Below are 22,812 nucleotides of genomic sequence, written 5' to 3'. Positions count from 1 at the left end.
GCTCAAGTGGAGGTTTATTCTTCACAGTATACTGTGTGACCCCAGACACCACCATGAGGCACTCAAACAATATCTCCTTTGTATGTGACCTAGTGACATGCACTTAAAGATGATGTGGGTTTATTTTACTCTGTAACCCCCCACTCACCCACTCTTTCTCTCGGTTGTTCGCTCTGCTACCTCCATTTATTGCCCTGAGAAAAAAAGGGAGCTCAGCCCTTTCCACATCTTGAATAATTAAGCCACTGTGAGCAGTTCAGTGAGCAGATATATATGAGTTTATTTTTAGAGTGCATGAAAAGAAATGTTAAGCTTATGAGTCATTACAACAGAACAGAATAATAAATGGAACCATAACAGCCTTTGGTGCGAATGAAGCAATAATGAAATGACAGCACAAATAGGAAAACACTACATGAGCTGCTCGTCATCAAACACTGATGTCAACCCATAGCATCACACTGATGACAAATGATGCTGATATTTCCATATTTGTCCTCAGTGGTAAATGAAAACAAGAATCATTCATCTTTTTAAATTATATCTTCAACTTAAAACTTGTCAACTTGACCTTCAAAGTTGGCCTCTCCATGAACTCAAAAGCTTGTTAGATAATCCTCTGAGCTTTTTGTCCTGAGTCTCTCTTCAGCTCCTTGTTTCACAGAACCCTCTGACCAGACTTTTGCTTGCTGCATTTATTCTATAGTGACATGGCCTTGACCATTATTAGAGCTTCCACTTCTCTGAAAGTTCCTGTTTTCCTATTTGTCCAAAGGCAAACTACGAAGTCATTTTTATCAGAGAAAAAGTTCAGCAACAGATTTATTTTCATCAGCCACGCAATTTAATTCAAAGGTAGGCTAGTACACAATTCAAAGTGATTTCTAACACAAAACGTGCAAATATCACCTCACGGCACGTTTAAAAAAAAAAAAAAAAATCTTTTTACACAGCCCTGATTCCGTGAACTGGAAACAAACAAAATGGGGCAGCCTGCCCCTCAGACAATAACAAAACACTGTGTGGAGTTTCTCAAGGAGCACTGAAGGATGGGTGAGCTAACTCCTCTGCTATGTTTTGTTTAGTCTTAGGTTCAAATATAATTTAAGTTACTTTGGACAAAAGCGCCTCCTGAAACATTATCATAAGCTTACCCTACCTTTAAGGTTACACATTTTGATCTCTCTCAAATCATCCATTGTCCATCTGATGGGTGTCTGATTGTGGCCAGATCACACACAGTATTCATGCCAATCGACACACCTCTCAGTGGACAAAATGTGGCTTATGACATCATCAAACGCTAACAATGATTTTCAAAGCTGCCAGCCGGCATGGAAATCATCCATGTGCATTCACCTCAGCCTGCCTGATGAAGTCATACTACATTAACTGGGCAGAACAAACACCTGGGCTGTAAACCTGGCTGCCATGGTGATGAGGCACAATAAAGGTCTGTTTACAGGATGTTGATCGTTGTGGCATGTCAGCTTGTCTGGGCTCTTTGATGTCCATTTGAAGGGAAGCCAACATGCTTTAAATGTCCTGGTGTCCACTACAACAACGTGTCACTGTGACAATTCAATGTGACCATTCGAACAGACTATGTCAAAAGTTAAAGGGCAACTGAATTTCACTGCCAGTTCTCTACACAGTCACAGTAAAGGTGAATCTTATCGGGTTCACCAGCAAAACAGGGATTTGTGTCACAATTGAATATTCTGGCACTAATTTCCGCCAAAACTTTATTGCCGAACATGAAAACGGACATATCCTCATGGTGTAACTGCGCTGAACATTCTGTTATCTTTTTCATGTTGACATGATAAGTACACAGCATTGTGGTGTATGAGCACTCATTTAGTAAAAGGAAGTTAGGTGTTCTGTCACAAGCCTCTGCCAGGAAAGCCCTCTAAAGAACAGGAAGTTAGGGTACACAAGGGACAACTTCTCGTAAATTACCCTATTCTGATGATGACACTGTTGGTATTGGTGTGTAATGTCAAACTGTCTACACAGAGACAGCAGCACAGCAGGCCTTATTTGTGTACTCTTGAGTCAATATTTGAAACTTTCTAGTAAGTTGTGCTTATAGGTAACAGTTGAACTTTCAACTGTTGCTCTGAGATGACCTAGCCTGACTCTCGCCAGACCCTTGTAGTTCCGCCATGCTCCACCAGAGGCGTTTCGCTGCAAGGATCTGGCGAGAGTCAGGTTAGAGATGACCTAGAGACAAGACAGAAATTGTATCACCACTTACATGTTACATGAATAATTAATTCAAACATTTTACCTGCATACATTTCACTGCATATATTCAAAATGGTTTCATACTCTGTGGCAGCCGTGGTGTACTGGTTAGCGCATCGGGCTTGTAACCGGAGGGTTGCCGGTTCAATCCCCGACCAGTCCACCACGGCTGAAGTGCCCTTGAGCAAGGCACCTACTGTAACCCCTCACTGCTCCCCGAGCGCCGCTGGTTGGGCAGGCAGCTCACTGCTCTGGGTTGTGTGATTCACCTCACTGTGTGTTCACTGTGTGCTGTGTGTTCACTAATTCGGTTAAATTGGGTTAAATGCAGAGAACTGAATTTCCCTCACGGGATCAAAAAAGTATATATTCTATTCTATTCTATTCTATTCTATTCCTTTGTTGTTGAGGGTTAATACATTAATAAAACACCCACTGAGGTTCTAAACACCTATTGCAATCCAAATGGGTCATCAAGAAGAATTTTTTTGGAGCTCAGAGAAGACTTTTTTATTTGCCTTCAACATACTTTTTATGAACAACATGAAAACTATTTTATAAACATGGGCCATTTTGGGAATGGGCAGAAAATAGGACAGAAATTCTGCCAAAGCAAAAGACCTCCTATTTTCTGTTCATTTATATCTCGTAATGACCACAATGTGTGTGACCTACTTTTGTGAAGCCAACATCTGAAATCCTAACTCCAAAGTCAGCGCTTCAGTCTTCATAACACAGTTATTTTCTAGAAAGGTCCTTTGAGTATTTTATTTCCTGCTCCTGACCAGAGCAGATGGATATGCACAGGACTGAGCTCACTATATGTTAACTGGACACTTGTCTCTGCATCCTGCCATGATTGCCATGTTTCCCACTTTGCACATGTGAAATTACGGGATACATGTACTTGAAAGCAAACAGCAAGTTTCATCATCGACTATCTGTATTGTCTGAGCATTTATTTTTTTCTTGTGAATTCTACTTTATTCCTAGAAATATGTATCAGAGACTGACTTGTTCTGAAATGTGACCGATCCGCGCAGGAAGCTATAACCTCATCACCAACAACATTATCACTGGTAATCACATTGTTTATATCAAGCTTATAATTAAGATTACTAAAATGACCATAACCACTGAATGAACGGCAGAGGTTTATGAATGAGGAACATATCGAAGAAGCCTGGAGACATTGACAGCATCACTGCACATCAGTGACCTCTGCACACTAAAAGATTGATAATGATGACATTGAACAAGTTTTTTCCCAGCAGCCTTTCTGAATTGTATATCGTCTTGATTTATTTTCATTGTTTATGCATACTTAAGGAAGTTTAAATGAATGACCATTTCTAGCAGAGCTGTCAGCAGAGCTGTAACACACACATGCTCTGTTCTCTTCTTAAACCAGCGGGACAACAGTTTATTTTTATTTTTGCCTTATATTTTTCAGGAGCTGTCAGAGAATATAGAATTCAAAACTAGAATAAAAAGCAAGAAACACAATGTCACTGTGTGGAGACAAAGTGGCGTAAGATATACCAAAGCACAACTGAACTGCATTTCAAAGAAACCCTGTGAAAAAGACCACACAGAGAAAAATATATGTGGCGATGTGGGGGAAAAAGTACAGCAAACAGATTTTCACATGGAGCAAGCACTCCCTGCAGCTGCCACCAGCAGAGCAACCCTCTGAAAACTAAAGCTGAGGCTAAATGGGTCAGATCGAGTGCAGTTTTCTATCATTATCTGCATGTGCATATATGTTGCCATTATATCACAAGCTAATTGGTCCTTCACAATCTGCAATCACAATCTGTAGCACAGTGAGTAAAATATCTTGTTTTTTTAAAAGGCTCACTAAACTACAAAACCACTTCAGTTAGCAGTCGTCAAATTTAACTGGAATAAGCTTGAAGGCATTGTTATCCAGCCTGTACTTGTTATAACTCTCTTAAGACGAGTTCCCGATACATGTGTAGAGTGGTTGAGCTGAAATATAACAGGGATCATAAAGGAAGCCAGCACTCACAAGGGGCCTCAATGAATAGTCTGGCCCTCCACAAACAGACAGTTAGTCCTCTCCCAAACAGCCGCAGTGCATTCCTGAGGGGATGGCAGGTTTGGTCTGAAGGGATGGAGATTTGGTTGAGTTGTGGTACAGCTTGCTCTCTAATCAGAAGCACAGAGTCTGCACCCAGAATGGTGCGGTTTAAGATGCCACCGATCAGTTGATGAATGCCTTGCTGTTATTTCAGCTTTTAATTAGACTTTATGTTTCAGAAACCATGACACTATAAGAGAGCCCGGGAGCATTTTCAGTTAAAAATGGAAGGAGGAATCTTTGAATTCCTGGAACTAAAATTCACTTAGAGGTAGGTCTCAGAAAATGTCATGTTGTGATCATATGTTTGATTATATTTGAAGGAATACTTCTGATGAAATAATATATCACATGAGACAATTGCGATGTCAATGTGTGACATGAATAAAGATACATACTGTTTTCGTTCCTAGACTGGGCCACAAATCAGACCTCGGCTTGAGAAATAACAACCTATCATATCACAGCTCCAGCCGAGGGGCATGAATACATTCCTTCCATTTACCAGAGCACAATAAACAGATCCGATCTCTGCAGGATTATTAGTTTGTAGGTGATCTTGTTGTTACATCTGGAAAAGCTTTCATTTGACTTCTTTTAGACAATGCTTCGGAATGAATGAAACCCTTGACAATGTGGCCTACCTCAGACAAACTCACCTCTTCTGTCCAGAGCTCTATAGCCTCAGGGGCAACACTGAAGTTCTGAACAAGATTAAACTAGAAATGTTCAGAGTTCAGAGGTAGCAAACAAAATGTTGGAGAACAGTACAATGAGACCTTAACATATTTTGTTATAAGACATTTCGAGGGGCTTTCCACATATTTCTTATCCAAATATTGGCAGGACATCTAACAGTCAGAAAGCCTTGCCATAAAGGAAACTCATGGAGGAGGATTCAGGTGTAACCTAGTGTTTCAAATGCATTCTATAAAACTATGTGACTGTGCCTCCATCATGAGTGTGAGTCTCATTTTCATAGAGGATCGAGACTCTAGATGTAGGTCCCTCAGGTTAAATGACGACGTGAGAAGTTCATAAAAACTGTCTGTTTATTGTACTATATGTCTTGCACACACAGTAGACATATGCCGTGAGAACTCATTGGCCACTTCACCAAAGGGAGTAAACTTAACTTCCCATTCACTTTTTTGCACTTGAAATACTTTAGCTTTCACCAAAGCTCAGACCAAACCTTGCAAGCAGTAAGAACGTAGTAAGCATTGGGGGGGACAAGACATTTTTTTTATATTAATAAATAAAAACCTATTGGTGAAGTTTTAATGGCCCTCTGGGAAGAACATCTGCGCATATTCAGAACACATTTCTTACCTGAAAACGCACACAGCTACAGTAGGACAACCTAACCTGACTCCCATAATGCTTCGCCGCAGCATTTGTAAAGGTTGCCAAAAATCACCTTTTTACATGGTTACATAAACGTTGCTTAAATGAAAATGTGTTTCTTCTTCTTGACTTTTCTGAGTAATATTTTATTTCAGCTGACAGATGGACGCGCATTTTGGGCACGAATGAATGGGTTTGCCCTTAGTCCCGACAAGAAAATTGAAAACGTGCAGAGTACTCCGAGTTTGAACTTATCTTTTGGTAGGTGATTTGTTCCGACATAGTGCCAACCCAACAAAATATCACTTAATTGTTTTTTTTTCTTCCAATAAACTATTAAGTTGTAAAGTGGGTTACAAGGTTATGACACCTGACACACAATTTTGTATTTACAATTTTTAAAATAGAAGAGGGTCAACTCAAAACACTTCAGATGTAACTTTATTTGATGCCAAAGTGATGCCAAAATGAACAGTAGTCAATGGAATTCTAACTCCAAGTGGTCATCATTTTAGCCTCAGAGCCTCAGCTAGTACGCTTTCCGAACCTTTGCCCTAACCCCCATGATGTAAATGGAGTCATGGATTAATTGAACAACAAATTAAACAACAAAGTGACACACATGGGCAATGACAACATTGCTTTCTGGTGCAGTTTAGGCTTCCTAGTAGGCCTATCAAAACTGGTAATCTAGACGCCCGTAGCGGCAGCAAATCTAAGGCAGCGTTTAGACTCCAAGTTTGAAGTGACCCAAATCCAATTTTTGCTCTCATGTGGCATGTATCCGATCTGTGCCACGACAGTATCAATAGTAAAAACACACATGAATTCCGATCTCCTCAGATCGGATACAGGGCCCTTTCCTATGTCGTTTTAAATATGGATCGGATATTTGTTACGTCTACAGTCTAAACAGACAAGTCGGATATTCCAGTGCAATGCGTCCCACATGTCATTAATCTGTGACAATTTTGCGCCTGTTAATGACGTTAAGTTACAATTCAGAGTGGGCGCGCTGGCAGAGCATGTTAAAAGTTGCCCTGCCCATCCTGAAATTGGCCACCCATTCGTCATGGCCATAGCCGGCGGCAACTCGCTCCCACCAGTCCTGCGTCCTTTCTCGGACCCAAATCTCCCTTTCAATTGAGGTGGCAGCAATAATTGCAGCATAAGCGTATGCCGATATGATTGCCCATTTCTTCCTTCTCTGTTTTAGAATTTTGGCCATATCAAGAGGACGTCGCAGGGTTTTGAATGCGAAGAGCAGACTTAATTCTGTCGCGTCCATTCTGAAACAGCAAGTGTTTGTTTTCAGATGCAGCCAATTACTTAATTAGTCGGCGTAGACATACATTATAGATCTTGTGTGACAGAAATTGTTAACCAGTGTTGAAATAAAATGTATGAATGTGTTTTCTGTGTTAACTGGTGCAGTGCCCATAAAACACTTTTGTCTTATGCCTTCAGTGGAAAAGTAGGCTACTATACTCAACTTCCTAATGTGTAGCCTACTAGCTGGTAAGAACAGAGCTTTTGATAGACATTTTGGTAGACATCACCATTGCCATGGAAATGTTTATGCCACTGTTCCCGCGCCTGCCGTCTTGTTACTTGCTGGAATCAAGATGGATCTTCTTGAAAGTTGAATCATGGAAACGGTAGGAAGTTAGTCATCTTCTTAGAGGCATGTTAAACCCTCGTTTGGCTGCAAATGTTTGAAATGAGTAAGTCTGAAAAGGCTCATGGGATAGTAGTTCTTTCACTCCGAATTTAAAATGACTATGTAACACGAAATGACTATGTTATATTTATGAGTCACATCATAGTTGGTTAGCCTAGCATGTTAACCCTTTATACTGATTTTTCCTGACGTCGTTTTGAGAAATTAATGTAAACTGTCAGACAAGGGACTGTTGAGGTCTATTAGGCTACCATGGTATTGGGAGTGGGACCTCATTGCCCACTGTAGCTGCACCCAGTTAGCCTGGCACGCCCTCCCCAGCGATGTAGCATAACACCTTCGGCGTTGCTGTCGCTGGTCTGGCCAACTGCTCATCGGGCAGGATTTCTGAATTCCACAAAACTGCGGAACTGCCCCCTTTGGTCGAGAACCAATCAACTTTGAGCAGCTCCAACGGCTCTGGGTAGAGGCGTGTTCAAGGCAGAGGAAAGAGTGTTGTTATTGGTTTAAACTCGGCAAACCCCTTTCCGACTTCGACCAGTAGCAAATCGAGGCACTTAAAGGAGGCGGGTCAACCAAGCGCTTGGAGAAACCGTTCAACACAGGCTCTTGGTCAGACTAAAGTCTCGCAGAGCCTTTCAAGTCGATGGCAATCGGGCTAGCACCCAGTGCTCCTGGCTTCCAGATCAAAACAACCAAACAGTGCCATGAATGTGTCTGACTGGCATTCACTGGTGGGATTCGACTTGATGGCCTCTTCTCAAACCTCTATTTGCAAACGGCCTCTCTTCTAAGTCCTCCAGCTTGTGCCCCGGAAACTATTCAAAGCCTGATGTAATCGAGGACATACTATCATTCATCCAATTGCAAGCAGAGGAGTCAAAACCAAGGAGAAAGGAGGGAGGTGGAAGGCCCGATACACGAGGAAACACAATAGCCGTTTTCAGACAGGTTTTCCGCAGATTCTGCGATAACTGCTTGCCGCATTTCTGACGGTATTGGACATTCAGACATGAAGCATATACTGCATATAAGCATATAACACTGCGGAATGTATACGCCACCTGTTGTTCACATTTAGAATTTCCGGGTCATTCCACGTCAAATCAACCAGAGCTCACGCACTTGCGTCTCAAAAAAATCTGAAAAAAAAATACCATGTGCACCTATGTTACCCAGGAGACACTGTAAAATGTTTTTGTGCTAAGATCAATACTTTTCAAGTAACAGCTAGTTTTACGGGGGGAGGGGGGTGTCAAATTTGTTCTGCCTCTTTTTTTTGTCAAAGTTCACAAGCTCATTGCTCAAGAACTAGAATCTGCACAAGGCTCTAATTTTGCAGGCTGGTGCATAAATAGGAATAGTATGCAGTAAATTTCACCACGAGTAGTCTGGATGATCCTGCATGGTCATAGCAGTCCCTCGAAGTTGATCAAAATGTTATTGGAGTTCTTGGCTGGGCTCTGTTTAGGCTTACAGAAGACATCTTTTTACTCAACATAGGCTCTTGATTCCCCCCCTTATTGAGATCAGTAGAAACTCTCTACGAAAAAGCAATGAAGAGAAAATAAATTCCATTAGGGACTGAACAGCAGACCTCACAAGTTTGAAAAATAAATGTGGATCTCATATTCAGAGCATCCTAACACCTTGTGGGAATATACAAAGATTTTTTTCATATTTTTTTCTTTAATCTGCATTACCTCTTCTTTTTAAAAACACCAATTTGACTTGTCTTATGCAAATCTTTCTTTTTCATTTTCCACCCTAAACATGGACAAAATGCACCATTGAGATCAATATGTTTTGTCCCCACCCCTGCAATTCCAGTGATTCAGTGATTTTAGTGGCACCTAGTGGTTACTCTATACAAAACATATCTCTCAATAGATCTCAATGGTACATTTGACGTGGAATGACCCTTCCGTCAATTGGGCTTTGGCTTGCTGGGCAGATAATGACGCCTAATAAATGCAGCCGTGCTGTCAGCTGTGCATACATGACAGAGGAAGAGTGTAGTTTTTACACCGAGGGTGCCTCTCAACCTCCCTCCTCGATTTATTTAACCTTTATTTAGCCAGGATTGTCCCATTGAGACTGAGCGTCTCTTCTGCCACCGATGCTCGGTCCTCCAGGCTCGTTCCCACTGATCTATAACTAACACTGGATAGACTATCCCATTGTTGCATCATTCTTTATCTAGATCAGTGGGAACGAGGACCGAGGAAGGAAGGGAGGATGTATGAAAAGACAAATGAGAGGCACCCAGTGAGTATGGAGGAGGCTAGCCTTCCTGCATAGACCTCTGAAGTTCGCCTACAAATAGGATCCAAAGCTGCCATCTTTGCCCATATAGCCTAAGTTTCGGGTGTTGATTGAAGCTAACTGCCTATGGCAAGTTGCATTATAAGTTAGTTTCGGGGGAGGAAAGATCAAAGTGTGCCATCTTCACCTACTGAAGATCACAGTATCCACTTGAAGGCAGAGGACAAGCGCAAAACGTCTGTATTTCCAATTTCTTCATAGGCCTACCCGTGAGAGTTTATCAGGTGCGAAAATTCAAAATCCCCATGATATTTTCCCATAGAAAAAATCTCAAGATACCCGATCTCCTTATTTGCATGGCCAAAGATGGTGGCTTTTTTGTAGGCGAACTTCAGAGATCTGTTACCAGCAGCGTGATGCTGTTCAGTGGCATTAGGACTCTAAATACTACTTTCCTCGCTCATCACTGACAAGTGCGGATTTTTTCCGCAATTGCGTTCACATAGCCTAGCAGCTGTGGAGGCAGCATTACGGCAAAATTACTAGGTCAGCAGCAGGAAAAGTTCCGGTAGTAGATATACGGACATATGCATTCAGACAGCACAACAAAAAAAAAACAACTAAAGTCTGTGAACATTGGGGAAATACACTAGCCTAGAAATCTAGACGCCCCTAGCGGCAGCAAATGTAATTTGGCTGGCGGGGCAGTCTAGGCACGATCCATTGAGCCAGGGAGCTGAGAACCCCCAGCACCAGCGTTCCAATCACAACGTGTATAGAGTAGGTGAAGATGATTCGTTTAGCGTTATCCTATTGCGTGGAGAGGGAAGGTTACGCATCCTGCTACTTGAAAACAAGAAGATGATTCGCTTAGCGTTATCCTATTGCGGGGAGGGAATTTGAAAGACAACTGTTTATCCCACCCCTCCGATTGCGCCCTGTCTACGGTGAGTGTCCAGACCTTACATCTTGATGTGGGTCTGGCTCGTCAGGCTAGAAATAGCCTACACGTCTGTCTGAAAGCGGAGAGTAGCCTATCCTACGCTAAACAGAGGCTTTGTCAGAATTGTGTGATCATTGGTCCAAGCTTCCAAGGCAAAAAGTTCCCTCCCAGTCTGTCAGTATCGGTTTCAAATAAATTTGGGATTTATTTGCATCAATAAACTATAGATCAAAAAAAGGACCTTTATGCTGGAATTATCACCATGCAAAAGTTCAGGCTATTTTGTTCACACATTGTAAGCTAGGTCCCAATAAGTGAGAAGTCCATGCTTATGTGACATTTTAAGATGATATTCTCTGCAATTGATACGCTATCTGCTTATTCTAATCTAGTCCAAGAGGTGATGTGCTGCATCATCAGTAATGACGTGATGCGTGAGCGTGACATCTCTCACATCAGTCTCTCCTTCACTCGATCCTCGTTACCCTCACAAAGTTAATTAGAAGGAGGGACTAGAACCGGAGGAAGGAAGGAAGGAAGGAAGGAAGGTAGGATAGACAAAAAGACGAGAAGAGACCATTGTGGTCACGTCATGGTTGAAAAAGAATCTCGGACGGCTGCAGGCGGCTACATCAAGCTCGTGCACCCCTCCCCCACAGTCAACGAAGCCAAATCTTGAGTATGTCGCCCACGCCATGGCGGAGGAAATGTCTTCAGACAACCGCTGATCCCTCATTTACTAACGGCTTAAATGACTATGACAGGTAAAATTAAGGAGAAAACCAAAGAACCAATGCAAGCCAAAAAAGAGGCAAGGATAAGAACAAGGGTAATTTAGGGAGCGCTTAAAATGGCAGAGAATGTGTGGCTAAAATCTCTGTTCCAATCAGCGTTAATGCTAACCAAAGTAGCTAGTGACAAAACTAACGTTACCTGTTTTTTTAGTCTGTCGACAGAAGTTTCTGAAAGGTAATCCATGATTGATAAATACAAACTCCAAGACAAACTTAGAAGCACGGTCCAGTAGATTAAGGGAGTTGTACAGGAACAGCCAAACACTCTCTTGTGGCAGCTAATGCTAGCATTATCTTTAGTATCTGAGATGAACAGCACCAGATCCAAAGCTACCATCTTTGCCCAAATAAGGAGATCTGATATCTTGAGATTTTTTCTATGGGAAAATAAAATGGGGATTTTCAATTATCGCACCTGTTAAACTCTCGCGGGGATGATCACATTGGAAATTTCCGCTACACAGTTTTGTCCACTGCTGTCTAGTGGATACTGTGATCTTCGGTAGATGAAGACGGCACACTTTGATCTTTGCTACCCCAGAGCTAACTTACAATGCAACTGGTCATAGGCAGTTAGCTTCAATTAACTCCCGGATCCCCTTATATGGGCAAAGATGGCAGCTTTGGATCCTTTTTGTAGGCGAACTTCAGAGGTGTATGGAGAAAGTATTTTTCGTTGATCAACCACTACAGAGCTTGCATACGCCATGGGGGAATTCTCCCATTCATGCGTAAGCTTTATTTTTATTCGCTCCAGTCACGCACTTCTGTGTCACACGCATCCTCCCTACATCGCACATAAATTACAGATTTAAGTGAAGGGGAAAATTTGCACAGGCTGAAATGCACACAGTTACGCACTTTTTTGACTTGTGCACCCTTACCCATACAGGAGAATCCCCATCTATAGCCCCAAATTGCAAATAGTGGACAGTACAATGAATCCTTGCGATACTGGGTTGGAGGAGCTGGTGGGGGGACAGTTGGTAAGTGTTCTTAGCCTACTATAATAAACTCTGGGTTCGTGAACTACGTTGTTGGTGCCTTGTTTTATGAGTAGAGACCCTGAGCAAGCTACTGACAAGGTTTGATGCTGTTTTGAACAACATTGGCTGCGTTTCCCAAATGCGATCTTTCTTAAGGACTTAAGAAGGCTCCAAAGAAGGAATCGCTAAGATACGGGTGTTTCCCAGACGCGTTCTTAACTGCCTTCTTAGGAGGACCTTAAGAACAAGCCAAAGAAGCTTCTTAAGAAGCTCTTCATGGGAGCTGTCAACCACGGTGGTGCTGAAACTGAATCAATCGATGCCAGGTTAATCGATCACCCACCCCTTTATCAGCACATAAGTCTCACACAGCGGGGCAATGGTATGAAACCATACCAGAGAATTTGGTCAGATTTGGATCAAGGGTCGTTGACTTGCACAGTGATAGGCAGCATTCTGTAGAACCCTCTGGAAGGTGCATAATTGGTCAGGGGTTCATCCTACAGCAAGGTAATGACCGAAAGCATCAATCCAAGTTATGTCAGACCTACCCTAGGAAACAAGAACAGAAGAAGAACGTGGTAAGCTTGAAAACAAGCAGCACAGTCTCAAGGCTTAATTGTGGTGTTCTAAACTTTTGACCTTAAGTGTAACTAGACATCAAAAAGTCAAAATGAAAGATATACAAATAAAAATGTGACATGTTCATCAGGGGCCTTGATAATGTAATTTGTTTCCTCGAGAAAAGACCAATTGAATTGGAAGTCTATGGAATTAATTGAACAAGGGTGTAACATAAGCATATTATTGTTAATATCATATCTTGTTTTGCACATTTTGTCTCAAATATATCTTCTTTCACTTGCACTTCTTTCACTTGTCTCTCATCCCACAGCTCTGGGAGAACAGTCTGCCCTGCACCACCCACCGCCCCATCTGTGGCCACAGAAGCCCTACTAGCCCATCTGGCACACTCCTCCTTGTCTGTCAAGTTGTCAACTCTACAATCCTGCGACTGTGAGTACCACTGGACTATGATTTCTTCATTTCAGTGAGGACACAACTTTTCCCGACCCATGACCCTCAGTCTTGTCTCTGAAACTTTACTATGCCTCTTCATTATCTCCATCATCTTCAAAACATTTGGTAGTGTTCAGTGGTATGCAGTGCCAATCCTTGGTATTGGTTTCATTTAAACTATTCCAAATAAGAATGTTCTCTAATTATTGACATGTAAAATTCTAAATAGACTTATTTCCAGTTAAATACATTTTCTAGTTGAGGCGTATGTTGAGGCATTCACATGTCTAAATTTGGTAGGTTGAGGCGCATTCACATGTCTACAGAATGGCAAGCAGGATTGCTCTGATTTATAACCCCCCGCACACCTCTTGATAAGCCATAAAATCTTAAGACAAAGAGAGGGACATATGCTCACAGTTAACTCATTGTTTTATGGTAGGTTTGAGAGATTCAACATACTCGTCTCTTACCAGAAGGTGCCCTTATTCACATAACTTCATAATTTGCATGTCAATAGCATGGATCCTGAAAGACAATGGTTAATAGCCACACTACATTTCAAAAACAGATGTCAGCATCTTGAAACTGGCTCTTGTAGAAAATGGGTTGATTTAACTCAGTGTGACAATAGAAAATGGAGAAGGAACTCTCACTTAAGCATTCTCTGATTTCTTTTTTTAATCTTCTCATTGGATTTTTGCACAAATACCAGAACCATGACAAAACCACAGGCATAAATAGCAATACAAAAATAAATAGCAAGTTTAGATACAGTAGCAATTAACTACGGCATTGGTTAAAGTATCTATCTGCCCAGCCCTCCTCCCAGATATTCAATCAATACTCAATATGACAACCAGCCCCAACCACCCCAAACACTTACCCATCTGCTCTTAAACCTCATTACATGTGAAGAAGGGGGCAAAAGGATCAAGAAAAAAAAAAACTTTTAGAAAATAGAGTACAGTATTCAAATTAATAATGATAATCAATTAATAAAGATTTTAAAGTGTCTCGTTTTTTAGTATTTAATATGTGCGTAGTGTTTATTATGTGCATTAAAATGCATAGTGATAGGTGGTGGGCCAATAAATTAGGCTCCTGTTCAACTCTGGATTCCCAAGGGTTTTTAGTGGCAGTTCACAGATGTCAAGCCTAAAAAGCTTTATTATGTTTATATACATGCTTTGATAATAAAATTAACGATTATGTATGCACATTTTCAAGATCATGATCTCAGCATGTTGTCATATTGTAGTTTACAATTAACAGTTGTGAAAGGCATTTAGAGCTACCTATTTGTAGGAACAGGGAGAGGGGAGGCTACAAATATATTAGTAAAATGATTTTTGTCATCCTATGGTCTTTTTCATCATGTCTTCTAAAGCATTTATCCCTGTAAATACAGTGTAAATATCTAGACTTCTTTTGAGGTTTCCATCAGTCACACCTTACCACTGCATGTGTGGAACTGCACCAGCAGGGGCAGCCATTCACCAGGTCAATACTCTGCTGACAGTCTAGACAGCCATTCAAACCAAACAAGGTTTAAAAGGCCTGCATACATTTCATAATGATTTCACAGATTTGGAGCAGTGTATGGGCACATCTTCTCTTATCAGTTTTCATTTTAAACCAGTTTGTTTGGCTATGTAAAGATCATGAATATTGCAGTCTGATGTTGTTTGGTAATATTGTAATAGCTGATCATGAAGTAAAAAGATATGTTTCTTTTATATTAATACTGAGAAATGCTTATTTTTCCTAACCCAATGAAACACAAGAAACTGTACTGTACAAAACATGTTTAATTGAAATGCTTTATATAAAAATAGGATCTCCATTATGCTCCGTACAGCTAATTTTAAGAGTAAAATCTAACACCAGGCCACGTAGCCACTAACAAGAATAGCCCTCACCCCACCCAAACTGTTAAGAGTGCTTTCATCAAGTTATATTAATATATATTACACAAATTATTCCCAACATATATATTAATTCAGTTATAGCCAACTTCTGACAGAATCTAAAACTGAGAAGGAATTAAATAACATTCATTGCTCTTCCAATTTTAAGTAAACCTTGCTTTATTCCTTTTAACATTGACAGCATCTTCAGTGCATCCTCCACTTTATTTCTTGTCAAAATGTAAAAAAATAGTACTACAGGAATGCAAACAAAAGGCCATGTAAAGATATGTGAATGCTGGGATCTAAGCAAAGACAATAAATAAAAAATAAATAGCCACAGAGTGTGGAATGTCTACATGGTACAAATAAATTAAATGCAAGGGAAAATATACACAAAAACACACTGTACAAGATTTGCTTTGAAAAATACAAAAAGGGAAAGAAAAATCCATGAATATTGCATTGATTGTGCAATTTTTACCCTAGCCTAGGCGGTCCAGGCTTGAGCAATGTATTATCAGCAGTGAGATGGGGATAAAGGGAGGGGGGACCCTTACACCCATTAATGAGTGTGGGATTATATTGAAATGTAATACACATTCAGAAAAGAAAGGAACTGTCTTCCAAACACCTGTAGAGGCTAAAGTGTGAGTGAGCAGCATAAAAAGGGGATGCAGTGAGTGTGTTTCAAGTATTCTATGTTCACTCCTCCCCATCACAAGACCCAAGGCTGGGAGGTAATTTGTTCTGCGGTATAATGGACCCCATTTTGCCCACACCGCTGGACAACTTACATACAAGCCTGGAAGGGAAATAAAATAAAGACAAAAGCAATGATGAAAGCCCCACAACAGCAGCTTTCAAAAAGGCACTCCAAATCAAATTAAAACATTTAAATAAAAAGTACTCCAAGCTCTATGAGAGCATCCACATCTGAATAGGAGGCTTGACCAATGCATAAACCAGCCTTGTAACATCTTTGAACATAAAAAAATAAAAAATAAATAGTGCTGGCAAGTCCGCCCAAACAGCAACTGTTCCCAATTAGGAAACATGAATTATAAAAGAGAAAAAAGGTAAGGAAGAGCAAGCTGTAATAAATTATGATTCCCTACAAAAGGAAATGGTAGCCTTGTCAGTGACTGACTGCAGACTCCAAAGTTCAAGACATTCCAGCTCTGGCCTTCCATCTCAGAGACTCTCTTTGCTAGAGTTGGTGCTCGATGTGTCTGTGTCAATGGTCCGCAGCCTAATATCATTCTCCTCTGCCTTGGAGACCTCTGCTGGTCGCATCCATGGATGCTCAAAGATCTGTTCCAGGGTGGGTCTGTCGGAGGGTCTGATAGAGAGGCACCACTTGATCAGCTGCTGACAATCTGAAGATTAGAAAAAAAGATTGTGAAGATCACATTGGGCCAATGTTTACACATTTACAGCTGTTAGCAAGGCCCTCTTGGTAAAGCCACAAAACAAATGCAATACTCACCAGCAGACACTCTCCTCCTGAAGTACAATCGACCCCGAAGGATTTCTTCATCTTGCTCAAAGGGGATGTCTCCACAGACCATGTCATACAAAAGCACGCCAAGTGACCATACTGTTGCTGAGCGCCCATGGTATCTATGGAAGCGGATCCACTCTGGGGGACTGTAGACTCTTGTACCTGTGTTAAAAAAATAAATAAAGGGGAAAACATGATTACACATGCATTTCACTTGATGCTATACACTTTTGTACAAATCAACAACAATACTACTACAACTACTGATAAAAACACGACATAAAGACAAACCTAAGCAATAATAAAACAAATGCAAATCCATCTGTAAACTGCTATAGATTGAAAACCAGCTTTCTTTTTAATGTGAAATGAAACACACAAAAACACCTATCCACTGGCAGTTGGGCATAAGATTGGATAAAACTGGCTGAAGGCATAAGATACGTCACACACCAGTGCAATGAGATATCACGTGAACCATGGACTCAGGTTTCACAACAAACAGCTGTTACGTGGCAGCTGACTGCTTCTCCTTGACACTATCCCTTTAATGTCTAACGCTTTAGTGCGAGTATACTTTTGAGACAATGATTCAAAAATATAATACGCATATTGTGGCGATATGAGGACATTAAATAGGCATGGGTGGTAAACTGAAATATATACACACACACAATAGATAGACTCAAGGAATTAACGACAGGCATGTTTTGCTAGGTATGAATAAATAATCACTTTTTTTATGTCGGGGATTCCTGAGCAAGGTAATGGTAAACAAACGTGTGCGTCAAAATCATTTGTTGATGTCTAGTCTACCACAACAGTAATGAAGAACTGCTACAAGCATCAGCCATGTTAAACCAACCACCTGATGTAAAACTGAGCAAGCATAAGAAAAAGGATAAAAGATAAGTCAGAAGCACAACGCTGCGTGGCAGTCGCTGGTTAGCTAATGTAACATGCGTACCGTCAAAGTCGGTGTAGACCGTGTCCTTGAGAATCGCCCCCGAACCAAAGTCAATGAGCTTCAAGTCCCCAGTGCGAAGATCTACGAGGAGATTTTCGTCTTTAATGTCTCTGTGCACCACTCCACAACTGTAGCAGTGTCGAACTGCTTCAAGGACCTGTCTGAAAAATCCTCTGGCCGTCGCCTCATCCAATGCGCCTTTTTCAGTAATAAAGTCAAACAGATCTTTCACAGGTTCGGGTCGCTCCATGATAATCAGCCAGCCATCCGGTCTTTCATACCAATCCAAGAGTTTTATAACCCCTCGAAAAGATGAACCGACTTTCTTTAGAAGTAGAATTTCCAGAGGTACCATCACACCATTCTGAAAGGACGACAAAACACTGCGTTAACATTCATGGTAAATGTGGCCGCGCAGCTACAGCTGGCTGGTCAACAAAACCAAAACAAATCCATGCCAACACATTACAACCACTTAGCAAAATTGCTAAAGTCAACAAGCTAGCATAGTTAGCGTTACTTACAATTGAGCCCCATTCGGTCACCCTTTCCTTTGCCACATGCTTAACAGCAACCTGGAGAGGAGAAACATATATTGAGATATGAATGTTACACTTTTTGAAAACGCTGGCAATGCACGACATCAACAGCCTTCAAATTAACATTACATTGCGGACTTTTACTTACCGGTAAACCATCGGAGATCCGACTACCAGCGTAGACTGTTCCGAATCCCCCGCTACCCAGGACAGACCCGACTTGGTACACTTTCTCAAATGGGTCCTTTTCTATTTTAACTGCGAAAATACAATGTGAAGGTTATTTTAAACTCATGAAAGAGATCTAGCTTCTAACACAGAATGGAAAATGATGTTGAACTGCACCACATATTGCAAAGGCAAAATAAGCGGCAAGTTAACATAACGCAAAGCGTGTGTGCTGTTTTGATGCACTGCCATATTACTGGCAACGGAGACCGTGTAGTGCCACGAATTCACAAATATCACAATACACATTTGTACAATATGTAATATAATAACTACTGGTTTATGTAATTTGCTAGCATCAGCTAACGGTATCGTCAGCGATTATGGTGCTGACCGGAAAAATTACCTGGTTGAAGCTGTATTTTCACCGGTAAATGATCCATACTAGTCGGGCTGCAAATGTGGGAGAATGAGCCAAACTTCGACAGCAGCATATTTGAATGAGTGTAAAAAGAATCCGTTGTATGTACACTGAACGTGTTATTGTGATCCGCAGTTAACTCTGAAGAAATGTTTTATTAGCTGGCTAAGCGCTCCTCTTCGCTTGCTAGCCAGCACGCTATTGATAGCGCAAGGTTATCCAGTGCGCCCACTCCACAATTGTCGCTGCGTTATGCTGATCCAGTCGAGGAAAACCGTGAAAATGAACAAAATACACAACGTTTGATCCAGGACGTGCACAGATGTGCCGCCACTCCAAAAACCAAAGCAGGTCTCTTTACACGTATTGTACAAACAAAATAACGCACAGACCGATTGTAACCACGGTTAACGGGACTTTGTTATTGTACCGAAGCGTGATCTCTGTCTGAGCTTTGGCGTGGACTCACGTAGTCCTTTAACGCCAATATTTTGACGCGTGTAGGGGGAGGTGATATCCCTCCGCGTTCTCACTCATTCCTTATCTTGAACGATTATTTTTATATCTCGTTCATAAAACCAACTTCAATATACAAGAAACTAGCGTCGTCATTACTTAGCGTGGCACACGTTTTTCAAGACTGGCACTTCAATAAGGATGTATACATTAATACGTACTACTTTAACATAGTAGCCTACAAGACGCTCACGGATACATTGTCTGGAAGCTTTCTACTACGTCCATTACTGGAGCACCTAACCAATGGGGCAGCGTTTATAAATACCATGTTTTGTATGCTTTTTATCATAAAAGGGGGCTATTTGAGTGCACGTGGCGGGAATTCTGAGATCTCTTCCCATTTAACTGCAAGTGAATCGTCTGTGGATGTCAGTTTGTTTCCAAAAACTCTGTAATTTAGCAATGTTGCAGTTGTGGTAAAATTATATTTGGCAACTAAACCATGCATGTGAGAGATAATTGGGAGGAAAACAAATACTCACCTGTGTACCTACCCAGGCAGTTCAGTGGTTTGTTAAGAAACAATAGGTGCATTTCTAACAGCCTTTCATTAGGAAATGAGAGCTTTAATTCCCATTATTATTAACATTAATATGGGCCTAGTAACTAGTTGGCCCTGGTTGGACCTCACTTAATAAAATGCCACTGTTCAGGAGCTGTATAGCCATACCCATTTTATTTTTATCAGATCATTCGATTAAATCTGTATGTAATATGTGACCTGTTGTAGTGTAATATCAGTTGTTGTGTTAATGTCTACCTTTAGAGGGGGCTACTTTTATAGTAGTGTATGTAAGGGCAATGGAATGAGCATAGTGAAATGGCTCATCTTAAATGACAAAGCAAAACAACAAATACTATCTACTATAAACATGCACATTTTAGGTAATCATGTTTAATTACATGGTATACAGAATTCCATGCCATTTTCTTTGGAATGATGCACTGCACATAGATCAGTTTTCAGATTAAAACATTCCATATCCCAGTTCTATGGATTGTTCAGTTGGAAAGATAGACAATAGTTAATGGTTTATTTGATTCTGTGATGTCTAGGACAGAACATGTGCTTTGCATAGACTTGCCAGCCATTTACATGGTCATGTCTTATTTCAAACAAGATCATGCCTTATTCATGAAGCATTTGAAAGAACTTAAGGCCACAAGTACTAAAGGATCCAATTATCTGTGTGAATGAGGTTGTCCACTCTGAAATACAAGTTTATGATTGTCTAATGCAGAAGTCACATCAGAAGGAGGATGAGTAAGAGCTGTAGGGTTAAGATATGGCACCGTTGTTTACATCTATCTAAGTATGCAATATAATCAAGCTGTTCAGCCAGTGGATTGCATGGTGATGCATGAACATAAAATAAAACAATGGGAACTAACCAAATATAGGCATACTGTTCTTTTCTTTGTAAAACCTATATTTTCCATGACCTTGGGCATATATTCAGTATGTGCTTTCCGACCTTGTTTTATCTTGCGCTGATAACCCATGTGCACTGTGGCAATGTGAAGGACAAAGGCACATGAAGCGCATGAACAGAGTTTTTTTCAGCGCTTATCTCATTGTACAGCTCAGACATATTTTGCGCACACCTTTACATAATTGTCCTAAAATTCTAAAACTGGCGTTCTACTCCAATTTAGTGTCTCTTGCCACCTTTATTCACTTATACCTCCCAATTATCTGGCAATCACTCCATCAGAGTGTGCAACTTGTTAGCAATAGTAACTTTCATTTTTTTTTTGTCTAATGTAACTAACGAATAATATAGCGTAACTAATCTATAAGTCATTTTGATGGTAAAATAACTTTTAAGAGGGAGAATTATGTGTATTTCAGTGCCATTCCCACAAACCAAGAATAATAATAAAAAAATAGCTTTACGGAAATTGTGCAGTAGCCTATTATGAAGTCATGTAGTATTATCTTTACAGTCAACATGGATCTTCAGAGATCATCATTGCAATTTGTAAACAAATCCACATGCACCTTGTCCAGGGGGGAGGGTGCTAGCCTTGAGTGGGATTTACTACCGTTGTGTAAAATACGAATACTCTGCAAATATTAGGGGAGCCCAATAGCAAAAGATACCGTTAACAATCAAACTTCAGATGTCCATTTATTCAGGTTTAAGACCGTGATGTCATTTTCTTGGTCCGAAAGTATGTGCAATTATGTACTTTTATCCAGATATGACGACAGATGCAAGTTCATTAGAGTATCCTCAACCTCAATATCAGTCTTTAGAATATCCTCAACCTCAATCCATATTTTGTCAGCTACTAATTGCTGACAGTAACATGAATGTGAATTACAATTAGAGAGTCCCAAGGAGGTGGTGAGCAGTTATGGAGTTAATAGCCGGCATTGCTATGCCAAAACCAACAGCAACACAACTGACACTGATGATCTTTGTTTAAAACTTGTCCATTAGGCTACATTTTTGCAGACATAATGAATAGTTTGTCTGGTTATTGACGTTCTCTAATAATTGTGAAAAGCCCAAAATGGTCAAACCTACTCCTCATTAACCAGTCCATCTGGCGTGGGTGTGGGTGTGTGTGTGTGTGTGTGTGCGCGCGCCGTCGTTAATGTAGAGAATTACCCAATATGATTTTACACAGATGTATGTGCACGCCATCAATTCAGAGTTATTAAGGTAATATAATGGTAGTCAGATGTAGGCTATGTCTATAGATCACAAAGCTCTGTAGCATCTACATGCAGTCCTCTTAGGTGCAACTGTCGCACAAGAAGGTTTGTGAACATGTAGGTAACGTCAGGGCTAGATGACCAAGATGTTTCAAGCACGGTTGTCCTATTAAATAATAGCTTTGGGTTGTGTGCGCTGGCAAGTTCCTTTGTGGATTATCATCTAGAACTACTGTTACATAATGCTGTAGGGTTAGTGCTGACATAATCTGGCAGTGATTTAGAAGAGTTCATTAGCTCCTGTATATCCCTCTCGCACTTTAATAGTGTCACCTTTGCTGATTTTATCTGGAAATGTTTCCCATATTTTGATTTTTTTATTGTTATTATTATTATTAGTAGTAGTAGTATTAGTAGTATTGGTAGTATTTTTACTTGTATTGCTATTCTTTAAACATCTTTCTGCATTGTGCTGATTTAAGATGGTCATCCCTTAGCATTGCGTGGCATACTCTGGCAAAGCATCAAAGCACAGGAACAAATCTTCATCCTGCCTGACTAAACTCTAGTACTGCTGTCCACACATTTCCCAGCAGTATAAATGCAAAAGGAAATATCCTTCTGGATAAATGAAGTAACTTAGCTTAAAGTAGGGAAATCACTACAAATTATGAACAAGGGGACACAACTTTACAAATTGGGCAAACCTTCCCCACACACTCCAGCACC

At 40.7% G+C, this 22,812-nt stretch overlaps 2 protein-coding genes across 2 annotated transcripts in view; one reads left to right on the top strand and one right to left on the bottom strand.

Moving 5' to 3' along the window:
- Positions 1-11,257: 11,257 nt before the first annotated feature.
- Positions 11,258-22,812, top strand: part of LOC134061857 (protein phosphatase 1H-like) — a 118,372-nt gene continuing 106,817 nt past the window's right edge. The window contains exons 1-3 of the mRNA XM_062517664.1: positions 11,258-11,354; positions 12,277-12,370; positions 13,266-13,387. Of these exons, the coding sequence (XP_062373648.1) occupies positions 11,272-11,354; positions 12,277-12,370; positions 13,266-13,387 (299 nt within the window). The 5' untranslated portion in view covers positions 11,258-11,271. The remainder of the gene's footprint in view (positions 11,355-12,276; positions 12,371-13,265; positions 13,388-22,812) is intronic.
- pim3 (Pim-3 proto-oncogene, serine/threonine kinase) lies at positions 15,463-19,339 on the bottom strand. Its single transcript, XM_062517666.1, has 6 exons — positions 18,885-19,339; positions 18,459-18,568; positions 18,296-18,346; positions 17,772-18,135; positions 16,790-16,966; positions 15,463-16,679 (listed from the first exon to the last, which is right to left on the bottom strand). The coding sequence occupies exons 1-6, from the start codon at positions 18,970-18,972 to the stop codon at positions 16,495-16,497; spliced, it is 975 nt and encodes a 324-aa protein (XP_062373650.1). The 5' UTR covers positions 18,973-19,339; the 3' UTR covers positions 15,463-16,494.

The sequence above is a fragment of the Sardina pilchardus genome, chromosome 17 (assembly GCF_963854185.1).
Source record: "Sardina pilchardus chromosome 17, fSarPil1.1, whole genome shotgun sequence".
In the NCBI taxonomy this organism is placed as follows: domain Eukaryota; kingdom Metazoa; phylum Chordata; class Actinopteri; order Clupeiformes; family Clupeidae; genus Sardina; species Sardina pilchardus.
This window is presented reverse-complemented; position numbering and strand designations above follow the sequence as displayed.

Coding starts and splice junctions, on each gene's coding strand:
- pim3 (XM_062517666.1), bottom strand. CDS start 18,972: ATGCTGCTGTCGAAGTTTGGCTCATTCTCCCACATTTGCAGCCCGACT. Junction 18,347..18,458: donor GGATCTCCGATGGTTTACCG/GTAAGTAAAAGT, acceptor TCTCCTCTCCAG/GTTGCTGTTAAGCATGTGGC. Junction 18,136..18,295: donor TGACCGAATGGGGCTCAATT/GTAAGTAACGCT, acceptor TCGTCCTTTCAG/AATGGTGTGATGGTACCTCT.